Genomic DNA, 23,952 nt, shown 5'->3' with positions numbered 1-23,952 from the left:
TGCGTGCATCTTGCGAGTGATGTCTGTATCTGGAGCAGAGAGCGTTGGACACTGCATGCAATTTATGAAGAATATACCTATCTTTTCACGACCAGTCTGCATCTACTGTAGGACAAGACCTGATGCATTGAACACAGTGCTACTGCCCACAGGACGCTCCCGGATTAGGATCATCTCAACGGTCATTGAGGGGACATCACATGGATGGAGCCGAGATGGGCCGAAGTGGGTCTTCGTCGGGCTCGGTGATGCCCGATGTCACGTGTTATAAGCCTCGGCTCTTTCCCAGTTCGGCCGCGGGATACCCGATGACGCTGCGGCGCGCACAGCCCAATGAGCAGCTGGTCAAAAGCTGCTCTCGCGGGCGGATGACCTGAAATGCTGTGTGCTCCGAGGCGGCGGGTCTGTGTCTCTTGCGCGCTGATCCTCCGGACAAGCTGTGCGCTGTTCGTGCTGCTAGTAGCCAGCCGCGGCGCAAGCATGTGAAGGGCTCAACATCCGCATCTGTCCCCCGACCTGCCGGCCGTTATTTCCATGAATGCGGAGTCATCCCACCATTTTGCCTTCTTCCTCCCATCTTCCCAGTCTATATATACGGTTCTGCTTGTCTCCAGGCCTGTATCTTACCCGTAATTGCTCTGCGGACTTTGCTCGGACTCCCCGTTTTCAGTCGGCCGAGTAACATCTCTCTTCCTCCCACCTCTTTGTCCCACACATCATGTCGCAGACTTTTTCGCAGGGCGACGTTGCGTCGCATAACAAGGCAGACAGCCTCTGGGTCATCATAGACGAGGATGTCTACGATCTGACCAAGTTCCAAGATGAACATCCAGGTAAGCTTACTCGGAACGGGCACCCACGTTTAGATTTGGTTCCGGGACTTTTGCGCTGACGTTGGCTGCTACTATTCCAGGTGGAAAGAAGAGTACGCTTGCCCTTTGTTTCTTGCTAGATCATAATTTCACAGTATTAACGCAATCATAGTTCTCCAGCGTTTGGCCGGGAAAGACGCCTCGAAGCAGTTCTGGAAATACCACAATGAGGGTGTTCTGAAGAAGTACAAGGGCCAGCTGCAGATTGGATCCTTGAACACCAAGAAGGTTGCCGCACCGCCTACACCACCTGCGACTCCTCCAGCGAAGCAGGAGGCCCCGAAGGCAGGGAGCTCGACCGCTGTAACAAAGCCTGCTGCGGCGCTCGATCCGTACGGCGATCTGGTCCCGTTCGCCGATCCCGCCTGGTACCAGGGCGTAAGTGTACCCAATGGAGGTTGTTCGTCGTTCGAAGGCTGATCACTGGTCACTGGTAGTATCGCTCTCCCTACTTTAACGAGACTCACGCCGCTCTGCGCGAGGAGGTTCGACAATGGGTCGAGTCGGAAATCGAGCCCTATGTCACAGAATGGGAGGAGGCCAAGAAGGTTCCGGACCACATCTACAAGCAGATGGGCGAGAGGGGCTACCTGGCCGGTCTGCTGGGTGTCCTTTACCCCGCCAGTCTGACCCAGTATAGAGTCAAGTCTGTGCCGCCAGAGAAGTGGGATCTCTTCCACGAGATGCTGGTGACGGATGAGATCTCGCGCGCCGCTAGCGGAGGTCTGGTCTGGAACCTGCTCGGTGGTTTTGGTATTGGCTGCCCTCCTCTCGTCAAGTACGGCAAGAAGTCGCTTGTCGAGAGGATCGTTCCAGGCATCTTGGCCGGTGACAAGCGCATTTGCCTTGCCATTACCGAACCCGATGCAGGCAGTGATGTTGCCAACCTGACCTGCGAGGCGAAGCTGACTCCTGACGGCAAGCATTACATTGTCAACGGAGAGAAGAAGTGGATCACCAACGGTGTCTGGGCTGACTACTTCACTACCGCTGTGCGCACCGGCGGGCCTGGAATGAACGGTCTCAGTGTTCTCCTCATCGAGAGGGAGCACGGCGGTGTCAAGACACGGAAGATGGACTGCCAGGGTGTCTGGAGCAGTGGCACCACGTATGTCACGTTTGAGGATGTCAAGGTGCCGGTGGAGAATTTGCTTGGCAAGGAGAACCAGGGATTCAAGGGTGAGTAATATTTGAGGCCATATAGCTGGGCAGAAAGCCACTGACAGTATATCAGTGATCATGATGAATTTCAACCACGAGCGCATTGGCATTGTCATTCAGTGCATCCGGTTCGCCCGGGTCTGCTACGAGGAGGCCGTCAAGTATGCCCACAAGCGCCGTACCTTCGGCAAGAGGCTCATCGACCACCCCGTCATCCGTCTCAAGCTGGCACACATGGCCCGCCAGATCGAGTCCTCGTACAACTGGCTCGAGAACATCATCTACCAGTGCCAGACGATGGACGAGACCGAGGCTATGCTCAAGCTGGGTGGCGCGATCGCTGGCCTCAAGGCTCAATCGACGACCACCTTCGAGTACTGCGCCCGTGAGGCGAGTCAGATCTTCGGTGGTCTGAGCTACAGCCGTGGTGGCCAGGGCGGGAAGATCGAGAGATTGTACCGTGATGTCCGCGCCTACGCTATCCCCGGTGGAAGCGAGGAGATCATGTTGGATCTGAGCATGCGGCAGAGTCTGCGTGTGCATGAACTTTTTGGCATGAAGCTATGATGATTCCCAGTTTCCTTATTTTCGTTTTTTTAAGTTAGGTCTGCATGTTCTTGTTCATATTATTTCATTTTGGCGGTAGAATCCGCGGTCATCTACCAGGAATTTAGACTGAAGAGTGCATCATTGAGATACTGCAATGTGCATGCTCTTGTTATTCCCCTTTCTTTTGGATACGCTCTCGAAGACATATGGTGATTTTTGTATTATAGCTAGGTACTGTTCTTTCAGAATACCGATGAGCAGAGACACTAAATGCCTAAAGATTTTTCCTTTTATTAGCTAGATCCTTGGATAGCATAATTTCTTGGTGCTTTAAACATTAGAATATTCTTGATATCGATAGCGCGTACCACTCCGCGGAAGCAAAGCTATCAATCTATGGGAATATTTATTCTGTCCGCCACAGGATCCTGGAGACTTGTTCAACAGTAAATTCAATACAGCCATAACATAGCCCAGGTATCAGTTATTCGCAGTTCCGAGATAATATCCTCTGATTACGTGCATCATGTCAGTGAGAACAGACATCTAGAGTTGTAGGTAGAGATTCTTGAGAGCATGTTGTTGATGTTCGGTGGTTCGCGGTCCGGACCCTTGGCGCGCCGCACGCCTCAGTAGCCACCGCCAGCTCCGTCTCCGGGCACCTTTGCCAACCACAAGCGCAGTTATCAGCCTTAGCCTTAGCAACTCTTGTCTTCCGACGACCACCTCCAACGCCTCCAGACCTGCATAACAACAACATCTCACAGCTTTTCTCGTGCTGCGCGTGTTGTGTTGGACTGTCTGTGTCCCTGTCAGCGGCTCAACCCACAGCACCCTCCATCTTCGATAGGAGAGGGTGACTCTTGCTGTTGTTCGCAGCCAGTGGAGGCGAAGTACAGCTGAGCGCATACTTCTTTCTCCAGTCCAGTACGGCGAGAGACCGCCCCGACCTGGCCTGATCGGACAGGGCCCTTTCATCTATCCATCCATTCACTCGTTCACCGAAACCATTCACTCGACTCGACATCGCCTACATACGCACAGAAAAAAATATAGGCCCTTCCGTCGTTTCGATTTGTGTTACGGGGCCTCTCCTTCGGGTTGAATCTCTTTTCTTGCTCCTTTCCCCAACCTTCTTCTAACCCACCAGGACAAAGTCAACAACCTTTCGCGTCTTCTACGTTGCGAGTCCGACCGAACTTGTCTCACGCCACCTTCGATTTCCATACCTAATACCTGACCTAATTTGACCTTTTCCCGACCCTTCATCAACACTTCCGTCGATTCATCTACCTCTCATCTTCTTACCTACGCTTCGCGCGTAACAAATCCATAATACCAAGGCACCGAAAATGTCGCACAACTTCCTGAACCAGGACTTCGGGTCCGAAGAGGAGGACGACGACTTCAACCCCGCGCCCGCCGACCTGTCCGAGGAAGAGGCCGATGAGGAAGAAACCTCTCACGCTGACCGTGGACGACGGGAGGCAAAGGCGGATGAGGATGAAGAGCCCGCGAAGCGGGAAGAAGAGGTGAACGGTGAGGAAGAGGAGCAGGGCGAGGGTGCGGATGAGGAAGAAGGGGAGGAGGAGGTAGAGGATGAGGAGGAGGAAGAAGAGGACGAGGAAGAAGAAGAGGACGAGGAGGATGAGGATGCTGTTTCGGTGAGTGTACCTGTGGCTCTTCTTCGCTGGGTTATTCCAAGGGTAGGGAGACTGACCGGGTTTTGTTCTTCAGGGTCGTCCACGGAAGCGAAGAAGGCGAGGCGGTCTGCATGCTTTCTTCGAAGAAGAGGCCGGTGTCGACGAGGATGAAGATGAGGCCGAAGAAGAAGAGGATGACATGGCCGATGGCTTCGGCGCAGAGATGCACCCAGATGACCTCGATGCGCTGCCCGTGGGAGCTGAGACAGATGACCGCCGTCACCGACAGCTGGACCGTCAGCGAGAGCTGGAGGCCAGCATGGATGCTGAGAAGCAGGCCCAGGCACTTAAGGAACGATATGGACGGAACCGCATGGCCGCGACGGATGCGGTCGTCGTTCCAAAGAGGCTGCTCCTGCCCAGTGTCGACGACCCGAGCATCTGGGGTGTCCGTTGCAAGGCTGGCAAGGAACGAGAAGTTGTGTTTGCTATTCAGAAACGGATCGAGGAGCGGCCGCCTGGCTCGCGCCAACCTGTTAAGATCATATCCGCTTTTGAGCGCGGTGGTGCCATGTCTGGATACGTCTACGTCGAGGCGCGCCGGCAGGCAGATGTCTTGGAGGCCCTGGATGGCATGTCCAACGTCTACCCGCGGACGAAGATGATCCTTGTCCCCGTCAAGGAGATGCCTGACCTCCTGCGGGTTCAGAAGTCGGAGGAACTCGTGCCCGGCGGATGGGTTCGTATCAAGAGGGGCAAGTACCAGGGCGATCTGGCGCAGATTGAAGAGGTCGAGACCAATGGCTTGGAAGTCACGGTCAGAATTGTGCCCCGTCTCGAGTACGGCCTGAACGAGGACACCAGCGCACCGGTTATCGACGCGAAACGGAAACGACCAGGAGCCCCTAACACTCCTGCTACTCGCCCTCCTCAACGTCTGTTCAGCGAAGCTGAAGCCAAGAAGAAGCATAGCAAGTACCTCTCGGCCACCTCGGGTCTGGGAGGGAAGTCATGGAACTACCTTGGCGAGACCTACGTTGACGGCTTCCTCATTAAGGACATGAAGGTCCAGCATCTTATCACGAAGAACGTCAACCCGAAACTCGAGGAAGTTACTATGTTTGCCCGAGGTTCAGAGGATGGAACGTCGAACCTCGATCTGGCTTCTCTGGCAGAAACGCTGAAGAATACGACCGCTGAGGATTCCTACCTTCCCGGCGATACCGTGGAGGTGTACCAGGGTGAGCAGCAGGGTGTGGTCGGCCGGACCGTCTCAACCCGTGGCGACATTGTCACCTTGCAGGTCACCGAAGGTGAGCTGGAGGGCCAGACGATCGATGCTCCCGTCAAGGCCCTGCGCAAGCGTTTCCGTGAGGGTGATCATGTCAAGGTCATTGGCGGCAGCAGATACCAGGATGAGCTGGGAATGGTCGTTCAGGTCAAGGGCGACAGTGTGACCCTGCTCAGTGACATGTCCATGCAGGAGATTACGGTCTTCAGCAAGGATTTGAGGCTCTCTGCGGACTCTGGTGTGGATGGCAAGCTTGGGATGTTCGATGTGCATGACCTCGTGCAGCTTGAGTAAGTGGCATCCGTCTTGTCTTTGCTCCTATTCAATGTACTAATCTATTTTTTAGTGCTGCTACTGTTGCCTGTGTTATCAAGGTTGACCGCGAGTCTCTCCGTGTTCTTGACCAGAACGGTTCTATTCGGAACGTTTTCCCATCCCAAATCACTAATAAAATCACACCGCGACGAGATGCCGTTGCCACTGACCGCAACGGTGCAGAGATTCGTCATGGTGATACCGTTCGGGAGGTCTACGGAGAGCAGAGAAGCGGAGTCGTCATCCACATCTACCGCTCGTTCCTTTTCCTGCACAACAAGGCGCAGGTGGAGAACTCGGGTATCGTCGTCGTGCGCCCTACGAATGTCGTTACCGTGTCTGCCAAGGGTGGCAGAGCTACCGGGCCGGATCTCTCGAAGATGAACCCTGCCATTATGAGGAACGCCGGCGGCATGAACGGAGCCATGCCTCCTCCTAGGAGCTTCGGACGGGATCGTATGATCGGAAAGACGGTCACGGTCAAGAAGGGACCTTTCAAGGGTCTCATTGGTATCGTCAAGGATGCGACGGAGGATCAGGCACGAGTCGAGCTACACTCCAAATCGAAGATTGTTACGATACCGAAGGAGCTTCTTGTTGTCAAAGAGTGGGTGTCCTCTTTTTCCTCTTTTCGATCCTCTTCTGGAGCTTTACTGACCTCTTCACAGTCCGGTTACTGGTCAGCCTATCGATATCTACCGCGGCGGAAAGGGCCAACAGCGCACCCCGTACGGTGCGTCTGCAGCTCCGCCGGCTCGCGATGGTTGGCACGGTGGCCGCACTCCCATGGCCGCGGCCGATTCCTCGAGAACCCCTGCCTGGGGTGCTGCTGCTTCTTCGAGAAGTAAGTTTCCTCGTTCTCTGTGTCAATCATATCAGCAAGCTAACTATGATGAAGCTCCTGCCTGGGCTGGTGCCAGTGGCTCTCGCACTCCGGCATGGAAGATGGATGGATCACGCACAGCATACGATGGAAGCCGTACCGCGTACGGAGGCTTTGGCGGACGCACTCCGGCCTGGAACTCTGGTGCCCGAACCCCCTATGCCGGAGGCTCTGACTCAAGCGGCTTCGACGCTTTCGCTGCTGGATCGAGGACACCTGCCTGGGGCGCGCCCAACCCCGGTAACCGCACTCCGGCTTGGTCTGCGGGCGCATCGTCGTCGAGCACCAGCAACAATAAGGGCTACGACGCACCCACACCCGGAGGGAACTACTCTGCTCCGACTCCGGGCGGCTACGGCAGCGCTCCTACGCCCGGTGCCTCAGCACCCACTCCCGGCGGATGGGCCGACAGCGCACCCACTCCGGGGGCTCTCAACGCTCCTACCCCCGGTGCTCCCGGCTCGTATGGCGGCAAGAAGCCGTATGACGCACCGACGCCTGCGGCTGGTCGTCCGTACGATGCACCTACGCCGGCGACGGCCGCGACTCCAGCTGCGGAGGATGATGGACCACGATATGAGGAGGGGACACCTAGCCCTTGATCTTGATCTTGATCGTAATCTTGTTGTTTACATTTCATCTTAAAAGAAAAGAGACCCATATTGAGCATTTCTAGAAGACAAGGGAGTGGAAGGAAATGACTGTTACCATTACCATTATCATCACTCAGGCAGCGCAGAGCAAAACATGTATTATTTTATTATTTTGAACTTTACATTACACATTTTGATATCGGTTGCGCTTGTTGCCTGCTAGCTCTCTGCCTCAGGCTTCCTATCCCCACTTTTTTATTCTGATTGATTCATGCCGCATGCATGCGTCATTCAAGCTTTTCTCCGATTGTTCATTGTTCTCGTTGGTTCCATGTGTGCATGTATGTATGTACTGTATTAACTACTTAGGCTGAAATGGCGAGATACTTATTAACTTGACTAAATGATCTGATTGGAATATATGATCATCATATCATCATGAAAGGGTCAGATAGTAGGAAAGGGAGAAAGAGACAGAGCTTCACTGTAAATACACATATTCATACCATATATCTAGTTATCTAGGACTATCTGTTATCTGTCCGTTGCTACTTTGGAAGCTGGAAGCCACAGACAGAATGGAATGGAGAGAGAGATGAAAACGAGGAGGGGGGGGGGTGGGTTATACCCGTCGCCGTCGGTATAAGTGTCTCCCTTCCCGATATAGCAGGAACTCTCATCTACAACCCGATCTAGGCCAAACACATTGCTGCTTGATTGGGAAAGAACACTCCAGCGATAGGACAGGACATCTCGCGTAATGCAGGTAAATTACTAATCAAAAGTACCTAGGTACCTATCAGCCAGACAAGACCAGTGATACAATGCCAGTGAGGGATACCTTAGGTACTGCTATGTCTGATGTTTGCTGTGTATATGTCGTTTGGCTAGGTAGGTAGGTATTCTGGTAGAACTGATCAGAACAGAACAGATGGTCTCGGACTACGCTACTACGCTACTATATGTACGGTACGCTCGACAAACAACTGTCAATAGGTAGGTAGGACTATCTCATCTATCTATCTCATCTGTCAAGATAAATATAATATAATATTAGTAAATATTTGACAAAAAAAAGCGTTGAATGTTGGATTCTGCAGTCTCAGTCGGACCAGACCAGCCCAGCTCCAGCTCCGTGACTGTCTCGCTTCACCTTGTCTCCTGCCTATACATGATACGTCCGCCGGCGCCTAGGGGTTTCACGTTCACCATATGCCTGGCCGGCCGGATCAGGGAGTCTCGAGTCTGAGAGGTCTTTGTCAAAGCCAAATACTAGTGGAGGTTTGTTGAAAGATTCAGGGAGGGTGCATGACCTGCTAGTAGAAGGATGAAGAAGTCAATCAGGCGTCATGATGCCGTCTGGACTGGAGTATTCTAGGGCCACAAGAAATTAAAATTGAAAGAGTAGAATAGGGTGACTTGAGTTACAGTAAAGATGACATAAATCATAAGCCTTCTAATTTGTTGCTTGCTCGCTTGCTTGCTAGATATCTAAATGGATTCTTCTTTTCTCTCTTGTAAATTGTCTATCTAGATACGCTAATAGATGGAACCTCTGGAGCAGAATGGACTCAGGCTGGAAAGTAGAAACGCTAGTAGATAGGCACTTCTGCATTTTAGAATTAAATCCATCTCTTAAATGATGGCCCACAAGACAAGAAGCTTGTAAATTGATTATCCCGGATGGGTAGGAGGAGCGTTGGCCAGGTCAGGCCAGACACTATTCCCATCCAGCCGTGCCGTGCCGAGATCTAAAAAGGGTAGGAATTAAATATGATCCACGATGTTATGGCTGCCTTTTTTGCCTAAGTAGAATGAGAAGGCGACCGGATTAAGTGCAGGTGAGACCTGATCATTTCACGTATCGATCGTTGCGTGTACTGGCAGTTATGCACCTACCGAGAAGCAATGCTATTCTTATGGGCGATGGCAGCAGAGAACGCTGACTACTTCATCAGGCCATCCCACTTTCCAACAGATATTTCAGACCCTCTTCGATAGTCTAGGGGCGTCCTCGGTTAGCAAGTCGGAGTAGTACCCGCAAAAGCTGTATCCTCATCACAAGCCTCTTTCAGAGTCTCATGCCATACCAAATGGTGCGACATTTTGTCCCAAGACCAACTCCTGTTGAAGTATTGAGGGACGCCAGGATACACGGACATCCAACAGAATAAACAATTGGCAAGTGTGCTGGCTAGAACTGCGACCTGGATCATTGTTCCTTTGACAGCTGCCGTGCCGCCTTGTCCATCCTCGGCAATGACGTAGGTACAGGAAGGTAAACAATTGGCCATGTTCTTTGTTGAAGAGTGTGATGCAGTCAATGAAATTTTGGGATTCGTTTGCAGGCTGCAATTACGGTAAGCGAGGGCTGCATCAGAATTCTCCGATGGCTACAGTAACTAACCATTGTGACACTATGGTAGAAGACAGTGGGATGTCATAGAGTGCTGGGGGTTTCCTTGCATAGCAAGGGCTGCTGCTAACATATGGCTTCTCGAGTTACCAGAATCGCTAAATTAGCCTGGAACCGTCAAACTCGTGCATCTCCCATTTGTACACCTCTTTGTTTGATAACAGATCCTCTTTATCAAACATCTTCCATTGGCCGTTTCTGTCGACGGTTTCCTCACAAACGTTGTAAAAGACATGAGGTCGGGAATTCGAAAATGGACCGTCAAGACAACTGCGATTAGATGTGGCTGCACCAATCAGTAGACATGGAAGAGAGCATATAATTTCACTGTAGCTTGTTAGTAGATGATGTCTCTTATGCCGTTTATAATAAAGAACAGGCCTGTTATTCTTCTGCTTGCAATATGAAAGGATCACGTTCCCTTTCCAACTAGTCTCCTCATATAGTTCAATCTTATTACACCTGCGCGACCTATATCAACTATCAAATGACCACTGATTAATATTCCATTCCTTAACTGTCACTGGTATACTGGTTTGCAGAATGAATCCGATGCGAAGGAAATTTCGCTCTGCATGCGACATCTGCAACCGAGGCAAGATCAAACGCAGCGGAGGAAATCCTTGTGAGGGGTGCCACAAGTTTGGAATTATTTGCAGATACAGTGTCTCCAACCGGATAGGTAGACCCAAAGGTGTGAGGAACAGGACGACTCTAGATCGTGTTAGGAATCTCAAGGCAGCAGATCAAACTAGCATTGACGGCGGGAAATGTCAGCATGTCAGCCTCTTGTCCTGAAATGCGCCGATAATATCCTAGATAGCTTCGGCAGTATCTCCTGAATTAGATCAATGTACTGTACTAAATGAACCGAACACGCAGTAACTTGGAGCTTCCAAAGCGCTAATGCAGATTGAACGCAGATCACATTTGAAAGCCTACCTGATTTTAAGGTCATCGAGCCTTTCTGGGATTTGTTCAGTGCCTCGAACTCCGTCAATGACCGGCTCGGTGTCGATCCGTTCACCTCAATAGAGGTAAAAGATCCCACACTCCCACTATTAATCCTTATTCTTTGTGCTAGACTCGAATCGGGAAATATATTTTCTAACGAAAGTTGTTGAATTTGCAGTTCGACTCAACGAACCATATACTGAGGGAGAACCGCCAGCGCTCGTCTTCGACCAATCTTCAACGACATCGATGCAAAACGAGGCACTTCAGAGTTCATCGGATAATGTCAGCGACATGTGCTATGCTAGTGCTCCAGCGTCATCGAGGGAGGATATTACAGCTGCATTCAACGGGAGCCATTGGCGTCCAGGAGACGGATGTCACTTCCAGCATCCAGATATCCCACACCCCCGCCTCCTACATGCAGTTGCTTGCAAAAACAAGTAGAACAAATTTCCAAGGTCAAAGGTCTGAATCGACTTCAGGAGCCCTTACAAAATCGACTCCGTCCTCCTCATTGCACGAGACGCACTTACCTGCTGGAAACGACTTATACAGTGCACCAGTTGTCAGCAAGGTCAAGATCAGGCAGTCTTGGTTTTATCTGTAATGGGGATTCGTGCAGTCCTGAATCTTATCAAGGGAGTTGTCATGATATGGAACACGACGAAAGCTTCTCCGATGAGAAAGCAGATGAATTCTCCATACCACAGGGTACATCGGAGAGGATCATCAGATCATACATTGGAATATATGAGCTTATGGAGGACGAAAAGCAAATGGTGATGGATTATCTCTTGTACGGAAGCCTGGGGAGCATAAAGCGCCTACTGGTAAGCGTCAACGAGCGGAGCGGTAGGAATAAGAGAAATCATTTTGGTATGTTGAGCAGTATGACTCAGTCCTCATTATTGTCCTCCGCGCGACTTCCCCAACTTACATGCTGGCGTCGACCACCGGAAACTCAGGAAGGAGCATCTTCCCCGGCACACGGAGCGGAGAATTGACGTTGGAACAGGATGAGGACCATGGTTATTTACAGCACTCGTTGCAGAACTTGACGGATATTATTGAATCTCTGTTGGAAAGACTACGAGGTCCGCAAGGCTTCCTCTATAAAATGCAAGGGGAAATATAGATGAATGCTTAGGTAGCAGTGCCATTGACCTATTGATTTGCTTAAATGCTTCATCACATAAGCATACTACAGAAGCTTCTTCGCCCCCACTTCTTCTTATCTATTGAATTATCTCCAGAGAACTGTATTACGGACTCTCATTGGCATTCTCTGGTATACGCAGAGGTGTGCATTAAGTTTCTAGAACAGCAGAACAGCAAAAACTTAAAAAGATATAATAGAAGGTCTACATAAGAAACATCAAGGAAAGCGTAAAGGGGCCCTGACATGAAGAAACTAGTACCTAAGGCTTTTCAGGGGGCGCCAAAGTCATCTATTGAGAGACCTTATTTCGAATGAAACATTCGATGTGCGTTAAAGTAGCGGCGTACCTACTTTCCACGCCAAAATACACTACCTGGGACAGGAGGTCCAGGGGAAAGGCCATCTTCCCCATGACCAAATAATAACTACCACGCGAGGAGACTATTTCCTACCCCATGTATGCAGCTTACAAGGGTTGCACGGTCCACTATGGCCAGTGCAGATTACAACTCGGAGGTGCTAGAATAACCACTACGGAGTAGAGCCGGCATTCCGGCAAAAGCTCGGCGGTGTTAGAGATGATAATAATTAAACATTAGAGTATGCTAAGGACATACTATCTGGGTGGATATAGGAGCTATAATTAGAACATATCGATGTAAATCTCAACAGTCCTAAAGGTCAATCCTTTTTGCACTCCGGAGAACCTCCGAGTAAACCGAAAAGGAGATAGGCGATTGGCCCGTTCCTTTACAACTGATCAGTGCGCAATCGGGACACCACCATCTCCTTTATCATTGCCTGACATGTTTTGAAGAGACTCTTATAAGGGGTTCAGCATGACCTAAATAATTAACACAAGCAAAGAGAGATGAGTCGGTTTCATGCTTCGGAAAAAGCAACCGTTCCTGACTTCAGGAAAGAATGTCAATTTGAACAGTTGCATATGTTAAGCCTAGCCACCAAACACAAGGTACGTTTTTAAGGGGGTCCAATCATATAACGTTGAAAGAGTACCTGAAGATGGAGATGAATCAATCCATCCATTGTTCGGAGGAGGCTATTTATTATTAAGTCCACTCATACCCTGTGGAAAACCTAGTGCTTCCATCTCACATCCATTTTTCCCATTCGTGCAACTCCTCCGTATGTACCTGAGACCCGAAATCCGCGTTGCCTACCAGGTAAAATGCAAGTAAATAAAATAGAACCAAAAGAAAGCCCCAGCGCCATATGAACCACGATCCAAGAAGGACGCCGACATTATCGTATAGAATTCTGAACAAAAGTATCCAAAAACAGAAAAGTAATGTTTAGAAAGCAATAAGTGATGTTTGAGGAACAGCGGGTAAAAAGAAGTAGAAGCTTATGATAGCCAACTCCATGGCAAGAGACCGAAATGTAGTCCACTGTCAATCACGCGGGAATCGGCCCCATTGAACCCGAAAGAATCCAACTCTCCACTAGTAAGATTTAACGTGTTTCTCCCTCTCTTCCTTCTGCAGAAGGTTTCTCTGCAGTCGATGAGGCGATTATCGCAGTCTCCTTGGACTTAGAAAGCTCACAGACAGGAAGCGCATCTAGCTCCCGAAGCGTAATTCGGAGCATTCGTAGACCTTTTTGCGGACATATAATCCCGCTGACCCGGAATCATAAAACGTAGTACACGAGGACTTCTATTCTTTCCTTTGTGGGGATGTCAACGGTATCGACGCGGACGAATCCTCACCGACTCTCCCAGGAGCGCCGCTGTCTCTGTCTGTCCGAATCGTCACTCCCTGGGGGCATATTCGGCGGACCACGATTGAGAAAGTCCGGCTGTCGAAACACGGGTTGCGGCTGGGGGATATGGATCATGGGGGGCGGAGTGATAGGCGATGACTCCTCGGTTCCGCCAGTGTAGAGTGACATACGCGTCGTCCCTGTCCCCTGTATTGACATGGGTCGCGATGGGGTGGGGGATGGAAACGACGAATATGGAGGGGGCGGGGTCTCCCGCGTTGCTGTCGAGGTGTTGCCGTAGCTACTAGGAATGGAAAAGGTAGAAGAAATAATGGAGCTGGTATCCTCATTTGTAGGAGAACATGGCTCCTTGACATCCTGACGGCTCTTCTCGTCGCGAGAACCAGAGGTTGAGGAGGTGGAAGGATCCCGCGCATGTCCCTGTAGCGTCTTCTCGTGGATGCTCACAGGGCGCGGGGTATACCGGGGCAGCGGGACGACGGGGACATAGCCATCGTCAAAGTCGATACCGCTGCCATTGTGGCTATTATCGCGGTTCCAATCCTCATCTCTTGGGATAAACCCGGCCTGAGGGTCAATCGGGTCTTGCAACGTCGGGCGTGACGGCCGACGGGTGCTATGGCAGGCAAAACAGCCGCAGAAGATGTTGGTGAGGAATGACATGACGGCAGGTGGAGGATGTGTTTTGAAAAGAGAAGTTGAATTGTATAGTTGAACAAATATGACGATTCTATAGATAGTAAGAAAAGGTGTGTTCTATACAAAAGGAATGGAACTAAACGGGTGAAACGGGTGGGGTGTCAGCTATCAGCTTCAGCGGCACAGCAGGGGGGTAAGGCTGAACAGGAACGAGAGATAGATAAAGGACAAAACATGGTACAACGATGGTTCACAGGGCCATGGCTGTATGAATCCTCGCCTCGACGAGCTGGTGAAACACGACGAAGGGCAGAAGGAAGATGAGAGACGGAGAGATTGAGGAATCAATGCGAGGTCAAGATGGCAGTGCGGGAGTCAAGAGGCCAGCTCGGAGGTCGGAGGTTTATCGAGCCTCCCTCAGGCATCCGGCGTCATACCGCCCTCTCATTGGTCCGTGTGTCGTCCCGGAACTGCCAGGGAACGCCGCTCGTGTACTGTCGATACCATAATTACGAACATCTATACCATACATACCGTCCCGCCATCTTTTCTCTGCTCGCCTCTGCGGTCACGAACAACCCACTCTTTCTCTTATTTTCTTCCCTCTCTTTGACATTTAACCTTACTCATCCTCTGCTGCCAGAGGACAGCACACTCTTTTTCTTAACCACAATGTCCCCTGCCGCCATCCCTCCAGAGAACGCCGACATTGCCACCGTCGCACAACTCGTCGAGCCGCCTCATGTTCCCCCGCATCGTTCCCATGACCCCGCCAACAACCTGAAGCGGAGCGACCCTTTCCAGTTTGGCTCGCGTTACCTCGAGGAGGGCGACGATGTTTTCGAATTCAACGCTTGGGACCACGTCGAGACTGACGAGGAGTACCGAGCCTATGCGGAGCTCCAATATGCGCGGCAGCGCGAGGCGCCCGTTTCGGACTTCGACAAGAAGCGTTTCAACTCCGACCCGGCCAAGTGGTGGAACCTGTTCTACAAGAACAATGCGGCTAACTTCTTCAAGAACCGCAAGTGGCTGCGTCAGGAGTTCCCTGTTCTCGGGGAGGTGACACGCAAGGGTGCGGGGCGGAAGATTGTGCTTGAGGTCGGCGCTGGCGCGGGGAACACAGCCTTTCCGCTGCTGATGAACAATGAAAATGAGGAGCTTATGATACACGCGTGCGACTTTTCCAAAACAGCTGTCAAGGTGATGCGGGAAAGCGAGTACTACAACGAGAAAAACATCACGGCAGATGTGTGGGACGTGGCGGCGGAGGGGGAAGACAGCCTACCTCCCGGATTGACGGAGGAGTCCGTCGATGTTGTCGTTCTTATTTTCATTTTCTCTGCCCTGGCACCGGATCAGTGGGATCGTGCGATCCGCAACATCTATCGTGTCCTGAAACCCGGTGGGGAAGTCTTGTTCCGAGACTACGGGCGGGGCGATCTTGCCCAGGTGCGATTCAAGAAGGGCCGGTACCTGGCGGAGAACTTTTATGTTCGTGGAGATGGTACAAGAGTGTACTTTTTCGATAAAGATGAGCTGGAAGACATGTGGGGAAAGTGGACGCCGGAGAAGGGTGTTCAACTTGACCAGAAAGAGAAGGATCAGGGTGAGGATGAGGATAAAGCTGAAGGTGACCAAGCGGCACAATATGAAAAGGGTGCATTTGAAATCCTCAATCTGGGGGTTGACAGGAGACTGCTCGTCAATCGCCAGAAGAAATTGAAAATGTATCGCTGCTGGATGCAGGCACGATTCCGGAAACGTACTTCGGAGCAGATTGAATTGGCTACCGAAACTAACCAGGAAGGAGCCTCATGAATTATCGGACTCAGGTCCTGGTCGTTCGATGTCTTCTTAGCCATACGAGACAGGATCGGGGTTCTGGATGAAATTGGATCCAACGCAACATTGGAGGTATTGAACATCGACAAGAAATCGCATTCAAGATCTCGTCCCCATGGACTACAATTCATCCCGTCAGCCTCACGGCGCAAGGGGCCAAGAGAGCCAAATGCTACCCCTGAAGAAGGCATTGAGAAGACACCTTCATGCCCTGCCCTAATGTCTTATCTGCATCTCTGCTGGTTTGTCCAGGGGCTTCTTTCGGATTCCACGCCCCTGAAATGAACCATCCCGGACAGACTGAATGATCTCCAGGAAATATCGATTCCTGCGACCGGCGGAGGTGGCAGAAACAGAGACTGGAACTTTATGGCCTATATGGGAATGATTCGCATCACCGCATCACCCCAAAGCAAAACAGAAACTCGATGAGAGATGAATATACGTCGCAAATATATGTCACTGTCACCAATCTGTGTGTCGCTTCTTCGCAACTATCTCCGACCTACTGCGTAGATAGATTTCATCGTGATACCCACTATAGAGGACTGATTTGGTTGCATCATTTGAAAAGAGAAATAGATTTTTCATATTGATATTAGACCTGAGTCTTGAAAATATAATAGAATAGAAAAATGTTAAATTCAGAGATGTGAGATGGCACCCACATCATCCTACTGTGCTCCGTAAAAAAAGTCGCATGGACCTTGCAAAGCGCCGATCACCTGACGCCAACAGGTCCCTGATCGACTGTCATTGGTACCATTGGCTGGTTCGCGATCGTGATAACAAGCCATTATTGGCTCAGATAGCACACATCAAGTGGGGGCGGTGCCTACTCAGCCCTATTATCTATAAATACTTGGTACAACACAGATACATACCGTACACAAGTCCACACCTTACATGCTGTATGGCTGATACGCAGTGCGGTAGAAAATGCGCTTAGACCTCAAAGTCTAAATGACTCCAAGACTCGGAATTAAGTGCTGCCTGAAAAATGGATGGAAGGAGATATATTTTCTGAAGTATATCTAAGCTGAAATATTTTTTGTACCGCCCCACTCCATGTAAAATGTAAAAATAAAAAAAGGATATATAGAAATATGCGCCCAGGGGCAAGTTTTCTGAAGATCGCACATGTGGCTCAATTCACACTTGCACAACTGCCGATCCTGGGCCCAGAACCGTGTTCCTTGCTGCAGTCACAGACTGTGATGTTCAGTGTCAATGCGAACGTAAGTCAGTTCCTTGCACCAATCATGATATAGGCAGGAACGCAACCGACAATCCCCGCAGCCACTGCACATGGCAAGGCCGTGAAGAAAATAAGCAGTGAGGCCGGAGCTCTAGGGCTTCTACTGTTCGTGAAGGAGAAAATAATTGAGATCGTTTTGGTGTACGATCTGAAAAACCGAAGAAAGAAATGTGAGGACCCGTATGATCCCGACTCAAATCTATTCTCTATAACGCCCCATGCCTGAAAGCACACAGTCGATCCAATGATATTGGACCACAAACAGTGTCTTTTGAAAAAGATGCCTCAACGTATTGTGGTGTGAAATCCCGTAATCTCACATGGTCAGATTGGGACATTCTCCTTTTGCCCTTACAAATGCACCGGCAAAGAGATCCTGCATGGCACAATAATGGAACAGAATCCCTCCCAACACAGCGATATGCCAGATATTGTGGCTGCCACCGAAATAATCGAACCACCCTGGCCGCCACCGTTCCGGAACTTGAGACGCGTATATACATGCACCCAAGAAATAGACAAGGAGGCTCTTCATGACCGGCGCATAGAAATAAAGGCACCAAGACAACCCACGAGTGTAGCTCAATTGGGCCAAGGGCGCGAAACCCGTGCAGGCAAGGGTCACATAGAACGCCACGCGAGCCCAGGCCATGTCAGGACGATTGAACGTAGGGTTCCAGGGAAGAATAACACCACCAATACCAAGAGAGAAAGTGAGAAGGATATAAATCCATCGCGATGTTGGCTCACAGTAGAAAGCAGTGTACTCTGTTGTGACAATAGAGGCCGCAACCAACAAGGAAATCCCAGTATAGTCGACACAGGCGAATCGTTCCATTAACGGTTGATCGGCAATGCTGTTCATCGTGTGCCATAAGGTGCTGCAGACCAGGCACTTGCAGGCAGCGAAGAAGAAAAGCGCTGCAATCATAACGTCGGCTTTGGTACTGAGCGAGAAATTGGGGTTGAGCGGGTAGAAATAGAAGGCCACCGATAAGACAATGAAGAAACCGATCAGATGTGACCAGATGTTGACCAGTTCATTGGAGAAGGTAAAGACTGATGTGAAGCATTCAAGCTTTGAAGTAGTAAAGCGGTACCCTTGTAGAATATGGGGATTTACCCGCCAAGGATGTGGAAGATCAGAATAATGTATCAGACGGTTCTTCTGGGCCAGCTGGATAGCTCGATCGATACTCTCACGGAGAGCATCCTTCGCGCGTCGGGCACGCTCCATTCCCTCATCAACCACTTCACGCGCATGTGCCAGGCCCGAATCGACCGCTTTCCATCCGTTATCAAAGGCACCAGAGATACCTCGGTCGCGGACTGCATGTGCTCGTGACTCGAGCTCAATCAAAAATGACTCCATCAGCCTTATGCCGGCCTGGGCTTTCTGCTCGAGTGTTTCCTTTGTTGCGAGAGCCTCATTGTACCGGTCCTCGAGGGTTTCCACCAGAATTTTCGCCCGTTTCTTGCCCCCACCCATCAGTTCACCTGACGCATAGGAGCAAGAATCCCTAACAGCCTCCAATGTAGCGTATCCTCTCTTCAGACTGGCGTCAATTTGTACGATATGGGATTTCCTGTAGACTTCCAGCCAGTGGAGCCGCCTTTCCAGTTCTGCGAGGAAAAGTTCAACCTAGCCACGGTTAGAGTGAAGCGCTTCAAATACGGAAATAGCGAAGGTCGCTGACTCTCAGAAATATGGCATCCGCATCATAGTCACATGATAACCTTCTCGCCGCGTGAAATGAATGTCTTCTTCTCCGATCACGTAGGAGGGGGGTTTCTTCGTTGGGGGTGGAGGACGTTGTTGTCCCGACATCGGGATACGACTCGACGGTCATGGACGGCGCCGTACACGCCATGCTGGCCCTCATTTCACCTGAATGAAGCTCGAGAGCTAATAAACCATGCCACTGCTCTCTTATATTCTTGTGAAAGCGTCGTTCAGTTCCAGGGACAACGTGCTCTGTTCGGGTTTGCGGACCATGTGTCGGGCAAAGAGTGGTGCCAACGGAGAGGGAGCGAAGGAGAAAATGTTGAACTTGAATATTATACCTCTATGTACAAAGAATTGAAGCGAGAAAATGGATTTGGAGAAAAAGGCAAAATATCCCTCGGAGAAAAAAAAAAGAGCAAATTAAGTAAGAATAAAAATAGTGAAGGGGAGGGCAAAAGGAGGAGAGGGACTGCTTGAAGGGGAAGTCCGGCGCCGAGAGGGGCGAGTCCGCGAACTCCTCCCAGAGTCAGACCCTTTTGTTCCACTTCACATGCGGCCGACTGTGCTCTAGTTCTCGACCGCTGTTGGCTTTGCGAGCTCACAGACATAGTCTTAACCAAGACACGCCGTCTGGCTCCATCTTTGCCTTCTACCATCAATGGTCCAACCCCGTCACTAGGTGACCGATCACATCCTTCTCTCGACCCGTCAGCGACGTCGTGCGGTCCACGCGCCCCATCCGACAACCAGTGTGGCCCATCGTTAAAGTTAGCTGTCGTCTGCATTGAGACAACATTTCCCTCAGATCTTCACCCGCCGCTGCCCCTCCTTCAGCATCTCCCCTCTCAAGTCGCCTTTGTCGCAGCCATGGGTGTCAACGAGATCGTCACGGATCCGTCTCTCCTGCCCGTGCTGCGCACCAGCGCGGAGACGCTTGCTCGGTGCCAGACACTCCTGTCTTTGCTCGAACCGTCATCCTCCCCCGTGCTATCCCAGGAAACCTTGTTGGAGGTTTCGAAGCAACAGAAGCTGGTTTTCTCGTTGCTTGCCCGCCTTCGTGGCCTTAGCCGAGATGCCATTCTCAGAGTCCGGGAGACAAAACAGGCGACCGCGGAGGCTCGTCAAGAAATCGACCGGTTGCATCTGCAGCTGCAAAACTTGTACTATGAACAGAGGCATCTGACGGGAGAGATTGCAGCATGCGAATCTTATGAGTGCGTCGCGTTCTTACACCGTGTCTCGATGTGCATGCTAACTGTCTCCTCTTAACAGTCATAAATACCTTTCTCTGCCGCTGATTCCTGTCGAGGAGTTCCTCGCCCTCCACCCAGAGCATAAAGAATCTGACCCTCACGAGCTCATGATTGCGCGCATAAATCATGAGCATGCCGAACGGGAGAAGCTCGAACAAGCCAGACAGGAGCTGTTGAAACGCAAACAGGCTTTAATCGCGGAAAATAAAAAGCGGAAAGACGATCTGGCGAACCTCGACCAGGATCTAGAGAGATTCATCGATGTATGTGTCTTTGCACTATACGTTAGGTTGAAAGCATTTCAACGGCAATGCTGACTGAACGGGGATATCTTAGGCTGCGAAACCGATCCAGAAGATATTCGAAAAGGAATATTGACATTAATACGTTGCCTTTACCGTTCGAAATCATTTGCACGGACCTCGTTTGTATCCTTATTCTTCCAATCCTAGGAACCTGCGAAAGCTTGAGATACCCAGGCTTAATGCCTATGTGTTTGGCTAGGCGTCTGCATGGATGGGGCTTTTTCACTGTTGACTGTACGCTATTTACTGCGCAACCCGATTTATGTGCTATGGAGCCAGTGTATTATACAATCCTGTTCTAATGAAAGTATGACGAACGACAGAATGTCATCTGTTCTCGCAATAATTGTGTATAGCAACGCGCCATTTCCCTAAGCCACGCACGCATAGCCGACTTGGATCTCGAGCTGTCACGCTACATGAGCATGTTGATTGTTCACTGCAGATCCGACGTCATGTATTTTTATTTTCTCCGGAAATTCTATTTACTTTACGATTAGATTCTTTCTATAGTCAAAAGGGTTAGATTCAGATAGGAGCCAGCAAGGGGATGAAAGATGTCCGTTGTTCAAGGGAAATTTGCTCTTAATGAATCTGATTGGCACCGAGAGAATCCCACGGCCACTTTCACTCAAATTTGAACTCAAAGAGTTTTTTTTTTTTCGGGTGGTACTGGTGTTTGTGCTGTAGTTTTGTTGCTCGAACCCTCTGCGATTAGTAGTACCGCGGCGCGGCCAAGCCAGACACGGCGGAGATCGATCATCCCCGAGCTCCCTGCGCGCTGAAGCTGGTGCCACTTCTCCAAGTGTCAATCATCCGCCAAGATCGCAGCACAATCGTGCCTCCAACTTCCTCCCATGACTTCGATCGCGTTTTAGTTCTGAGAAAGAATGCATTGACGATGTCCAGTAAGGATGGGGGCGTAGAGTCCTCGAGAGATTCCTCAAGGCCCGACAGTGACACCACGAACCGCGTCGCAACCATGGCTTCCGCGACAAGCCTCAAGCATGGACCTCCTCCAGAAACCCCGGAGGCTATTCGGACTAGATCAAAGGTCATAATTGCTTTCTGGGCGGTTATTATTTTCCTAGGATTTCCTGTATGGTGGCAGACGACATCAATCTACAGGGCACGGTTACCTGTACAGGAGATGATCGATTGGGCGGATGGCAAGGTATAGGATGTGTTCTGTCTTGCAAGCAACTGCGCGGGGTCTATGGATACTGACGCCTCTGGATTTCTATCTAGGCTTGTCGTCCTGTCTTCCCGCTGGAAATCTTCTTTAGGACTCCGTCAATGCAGGTTTCAGAAGCGCAGCAGCTCATTCGGACGACCCAGCATGCACTCGATGATCTCAACGAATTTTCCGCACACCATTTGCGCCTGAAGCATGTGGATTCTTCACAGACAACGGATACATCTGCAGGAGATGGAGTGGCTAGTTTCGAAGAAGAGGATATCCAAGAGACCGCCGACGCTGCACTAACCGTGAGATTAATACCTCAGGAGAATGCGGCGGCGCCGAGCTCAGAACTACACTCGTCTGCTACTCGTCTCGATATATATTATCCTCCAAGCCAGACTGCCGCACTATCTTATTCCAAACCGCCCCTGGCTGCCTTTATCGCCGGTGAATTGCAGAAACTATTCAGCGAGGAACAAGCTACCATTGCACACATTCTCTCAAACAGTAACACGGCTGCTTCAAATCTGCAACCCTCTGGACCAGGTGTCCAACCATCGAGTGGCCAGCAATCCCCGGGAGGCACTGCATTGAACTCAGCTTCGCCAGAGTTAGTGGAAAGCATTAGTCGCCGACTGACGAGGTCCTTGAAGTATGCTGAGACGTATCACCTGACGTTTTCTCTGTTCACTCCAGGGTCAGAGCCGTCGTCTTGGGATATTGAAACAGCAATCCAGGAGTACCTGAACCCACTTCTGGAAGCATTTGCTCCCATCAGCAACTTTTCCGTGGATACTCAAGTTCAGCTTTATGCATCTTTCTCACCAACAGCTCCACAACCGGAGTACGACGAATCTCAAGCAGCATGGACTTTGAGAAAGGAAGACCTCAGTGCATTTATCAATGCCGCTGAGTGGCCTTTGAGTCCCAGCATTGGCAGTGGGCCGACAATCAACTTCGTTCTTTATGTACCGGATCCGTCGCAGTCGCCCTTGGTCGTGAAAGAGAACCAGGCGACTAGCTGGCTAATCCCCCAATGGGGTGGCGTTGCAATTCTCAACCCCCCTCTCTCAGCGTCCAACCCGTACAACCCCCCATATCTTTCCAAAGAATCATTGCGTCCAGCCTTCATGACATTCTCACATCAGCTCCTTACCTTACTGGGGACTCCAGCTACACCATCATCTCTTCCTTTCCGTCTCCAGACTTTGATTCGTATTCGCGCCGCTACCCTTCTCCTTTCCGCTTCATCAACCATGGGCTCCCTAGCCCGCCTTACCCAGTCTCTTCCATCCATCCCTATTCCTGCCACTGTGGCTACATCTGTGTCTACTACCCTTTCACATCTTGCATCAGCATGCACCGATCTCAGAGAAGGCCGGTTCTCAGCGGCGTTGGCAAGTGCTCGCATTGCCGAGAAGGAAGCAGAGAGGAGCTTTTTCGAGAAAAGTATGGTCGGCCAGGTATATTTCCCTGACGAACATAAGGTGGCTGTGTATCTGCCTCTCTTGGGACCTATTGGTGTTCCGCTTATAATCGGCCTGATTAAGGAGTTGAAAAGGGTGTTATCGGAGTGGAAAAAGAGGAAGAGCGCCAAGCAGTGAGATGTACAATAGCAGCTTATTATATTTGTTCCTCTGACCTCTTAGACTTATTTCCTGTCGTACATTTCTACTCCTGACGATACCATTTGCGACGGTTGTCTACTAGTCTGGCCACTGGTAGGTACTAATTATTGACAAAACATCTGGAGTGTTGCTATGTGGTCCTCTGTACAGTACATCTTAGCCATGTGTCAGCACGCCTGTGCTGAGAATCGTGACTACAATTGCGATGGAAAAGTTGTATGATTTTTTTAGTCAACACCACCAACCACGCTGCTTTTATTGTATTTTATTATATTGTAGTCTAGGCCAGTTTCACTTCGCATCTATGGTCTATTATTTGGCTAATTATCTTTCACATGACTAGGGCAAAAGACGTATTTATTAAACAGTGAGTTGCTGCTTGCTGGTCAACAGGTCTGTACGACGAAAGTTTCCATCGCGATCTGAGACTTGACATTGAGGTGTTCCAATTCCGACTAGGTACGTATGGTTGCTACCGAGCGTCAATTCACTGTTCCTAACAGCGCTCGCTCAGCCAATTGTAGTCAATGTAG

General features: G+C 50.4%; 7 protein-coding genes across 7 annotated transcripts; 5 read left to right on the top strand and 2 right to left on the bottom strand.

Annotated features, from left to right (window-relative positions):
- Positions 1-718: 718 nt before the first annotated feature.
- Positions 719-2,600, top strand: VTN00DRAFT_813 (uncharacterized protein; the record flags this gene model as incomplete). Its single annotated transcript, XM_069434950.1, has 5 exons — positions 719-833; positions 914-925; positions 985-1,250; positions 1,310-2,051; positions 2,107-2,600. 5 exons carry the CDS (start codon positions 719-721, stop codon positions 2,598-2,600), a joined length of 1,629 nt encoding a protein of 542 aa, XP_069291520.1.
- Positions 2,601-3,934: 1,334 nt separating this feature from the next.
- On the top strand, positions 3,935-7,316 carry VTN00DRAFT_812 (uncharacterized protein; the record flags this gene model as incomplete). Its single annotated transcript, XM_069434939.1, has 5 exons — positions 3,935-4,246; positions 4,320-5,806; positions 5,863-6,438; positions 6,500-6,675; positions 6,730-7,316. The coding sequence occupies 5 exons, from the start codon at positions 3,935-3,937 to the stop codon at positions 7,314-7,316; spliced, it is 3,138 nt and encodes a 1,045-aa protein (XP_069291519.1).
- A 6,248-nt stretch (positions 7,317-13,564) lies between these two features.
- VTN00DRAFT_811 (uncharacterized protein) lies at positions 13,565-14,245 on the bottom strand (the record flags this gene model as incomplete). Its single annotated transcript, XM_069434928.1, has 1 exon — positions 13,565-14,245. The coding sequence occupies one exon, from the start codon at positions 14,243-14,245 to the stop codon at positions 13,565-13,567; it is 681 nt and encodes a 226-aa protein (XP_069291518.1).
- A 648-nt stretch (positions 14,246-14,893) lies between these two features.
- Positions 14,894-16,042, top strand: VTN00DRAFT_810 (uncharacterized protein; the record flags this gene model as incomplete). Its single annotated transcript, XM_069434917.1, has 1 exon — positions 14,894-16,042. One exon carries the CDS (start codon positions 14,894-14,896, stop codon positions 16,040-16,042), a length of 1,149 nt encoding a protein of 382 aa, XP_069291517.1.
- Positions 16,043-17,640: 1,598 nt separating this feature from the next.
- On the bottom strand, positions 17,641-19,195 carry VTN00DRAFT_809 (uncharacterized protein; the record flags this gene model as incomplete). Its single annotated transcript, XM_069434905.1, has 2 exons — positions 17,641-18,966; positions 19,022-19,195. 2 exons carry the CDS (start codon positions 19,193-19,195, stop codon positions 17,641-17,643), a joined length of 1,500 nt encoding a protein of 499 aa, XP_069291516.1.
- A 722-nt stretch (positions 19,196-19,917) lies between these two features.
- Positions 19,918-20,681, top strand: VTN00DRAFT_808 (uncharacterized protein; the record flags this gene model as incomplete). Its single annotated transcript, XM_069434894.1, has 3 exons — positions 19,918-20,264; positions 20,323-20,566; positions 20,640-20,681. 3 exons carry the CDS (start codon positions 19,918-19,920, stop codon positions 20,679-20,681), a joined length of 633 nt encoding a protein of 210 aa, XP_069291515.1.
- A 909-nt stretch (positions 20,682-21,590) lies between these two features.
- On the top strand, positions 21,591-23,395 carry VTN00DRAFT_807 (uncharacterized protein; the record flags this gene model as incomplete). The annotated part of the gene is made up of 2 exons (XM_069434883.1): positions 21,591-21,782; positions 21,857-23,395. 2 exons carry the CDS (start codon positions 21,591-21,593, stop codon positions 23,393-23,395), a joined length of 1,731 nt encoding a protein of 576 aa, XP_069291514.1.
- Between the last annotated feature and the right edge of the window lie 557 nt (positions 23,396-23,952).

The sequence above is a fragment of the Thermoascus crustaceus genome (genome assembly GCF_041956765.1).
Source record: "Thermoascus crustaceus strain CBS 181.67 unplaced genomic scaffold VTN00scaffold_1, whole genome shotgun sequence".
NCBI classification, from domain to species: domain Eukaryota; kingdom Fungi; phylum Ascomycota; class Eurotiomycetes; order Eurotiales; family Thermoascaceae; genus Thermoascus; species Thermoascus crustaceus.
This window is presented reverse-complemented; position numbering and strand designations above follow the sequence as displayed.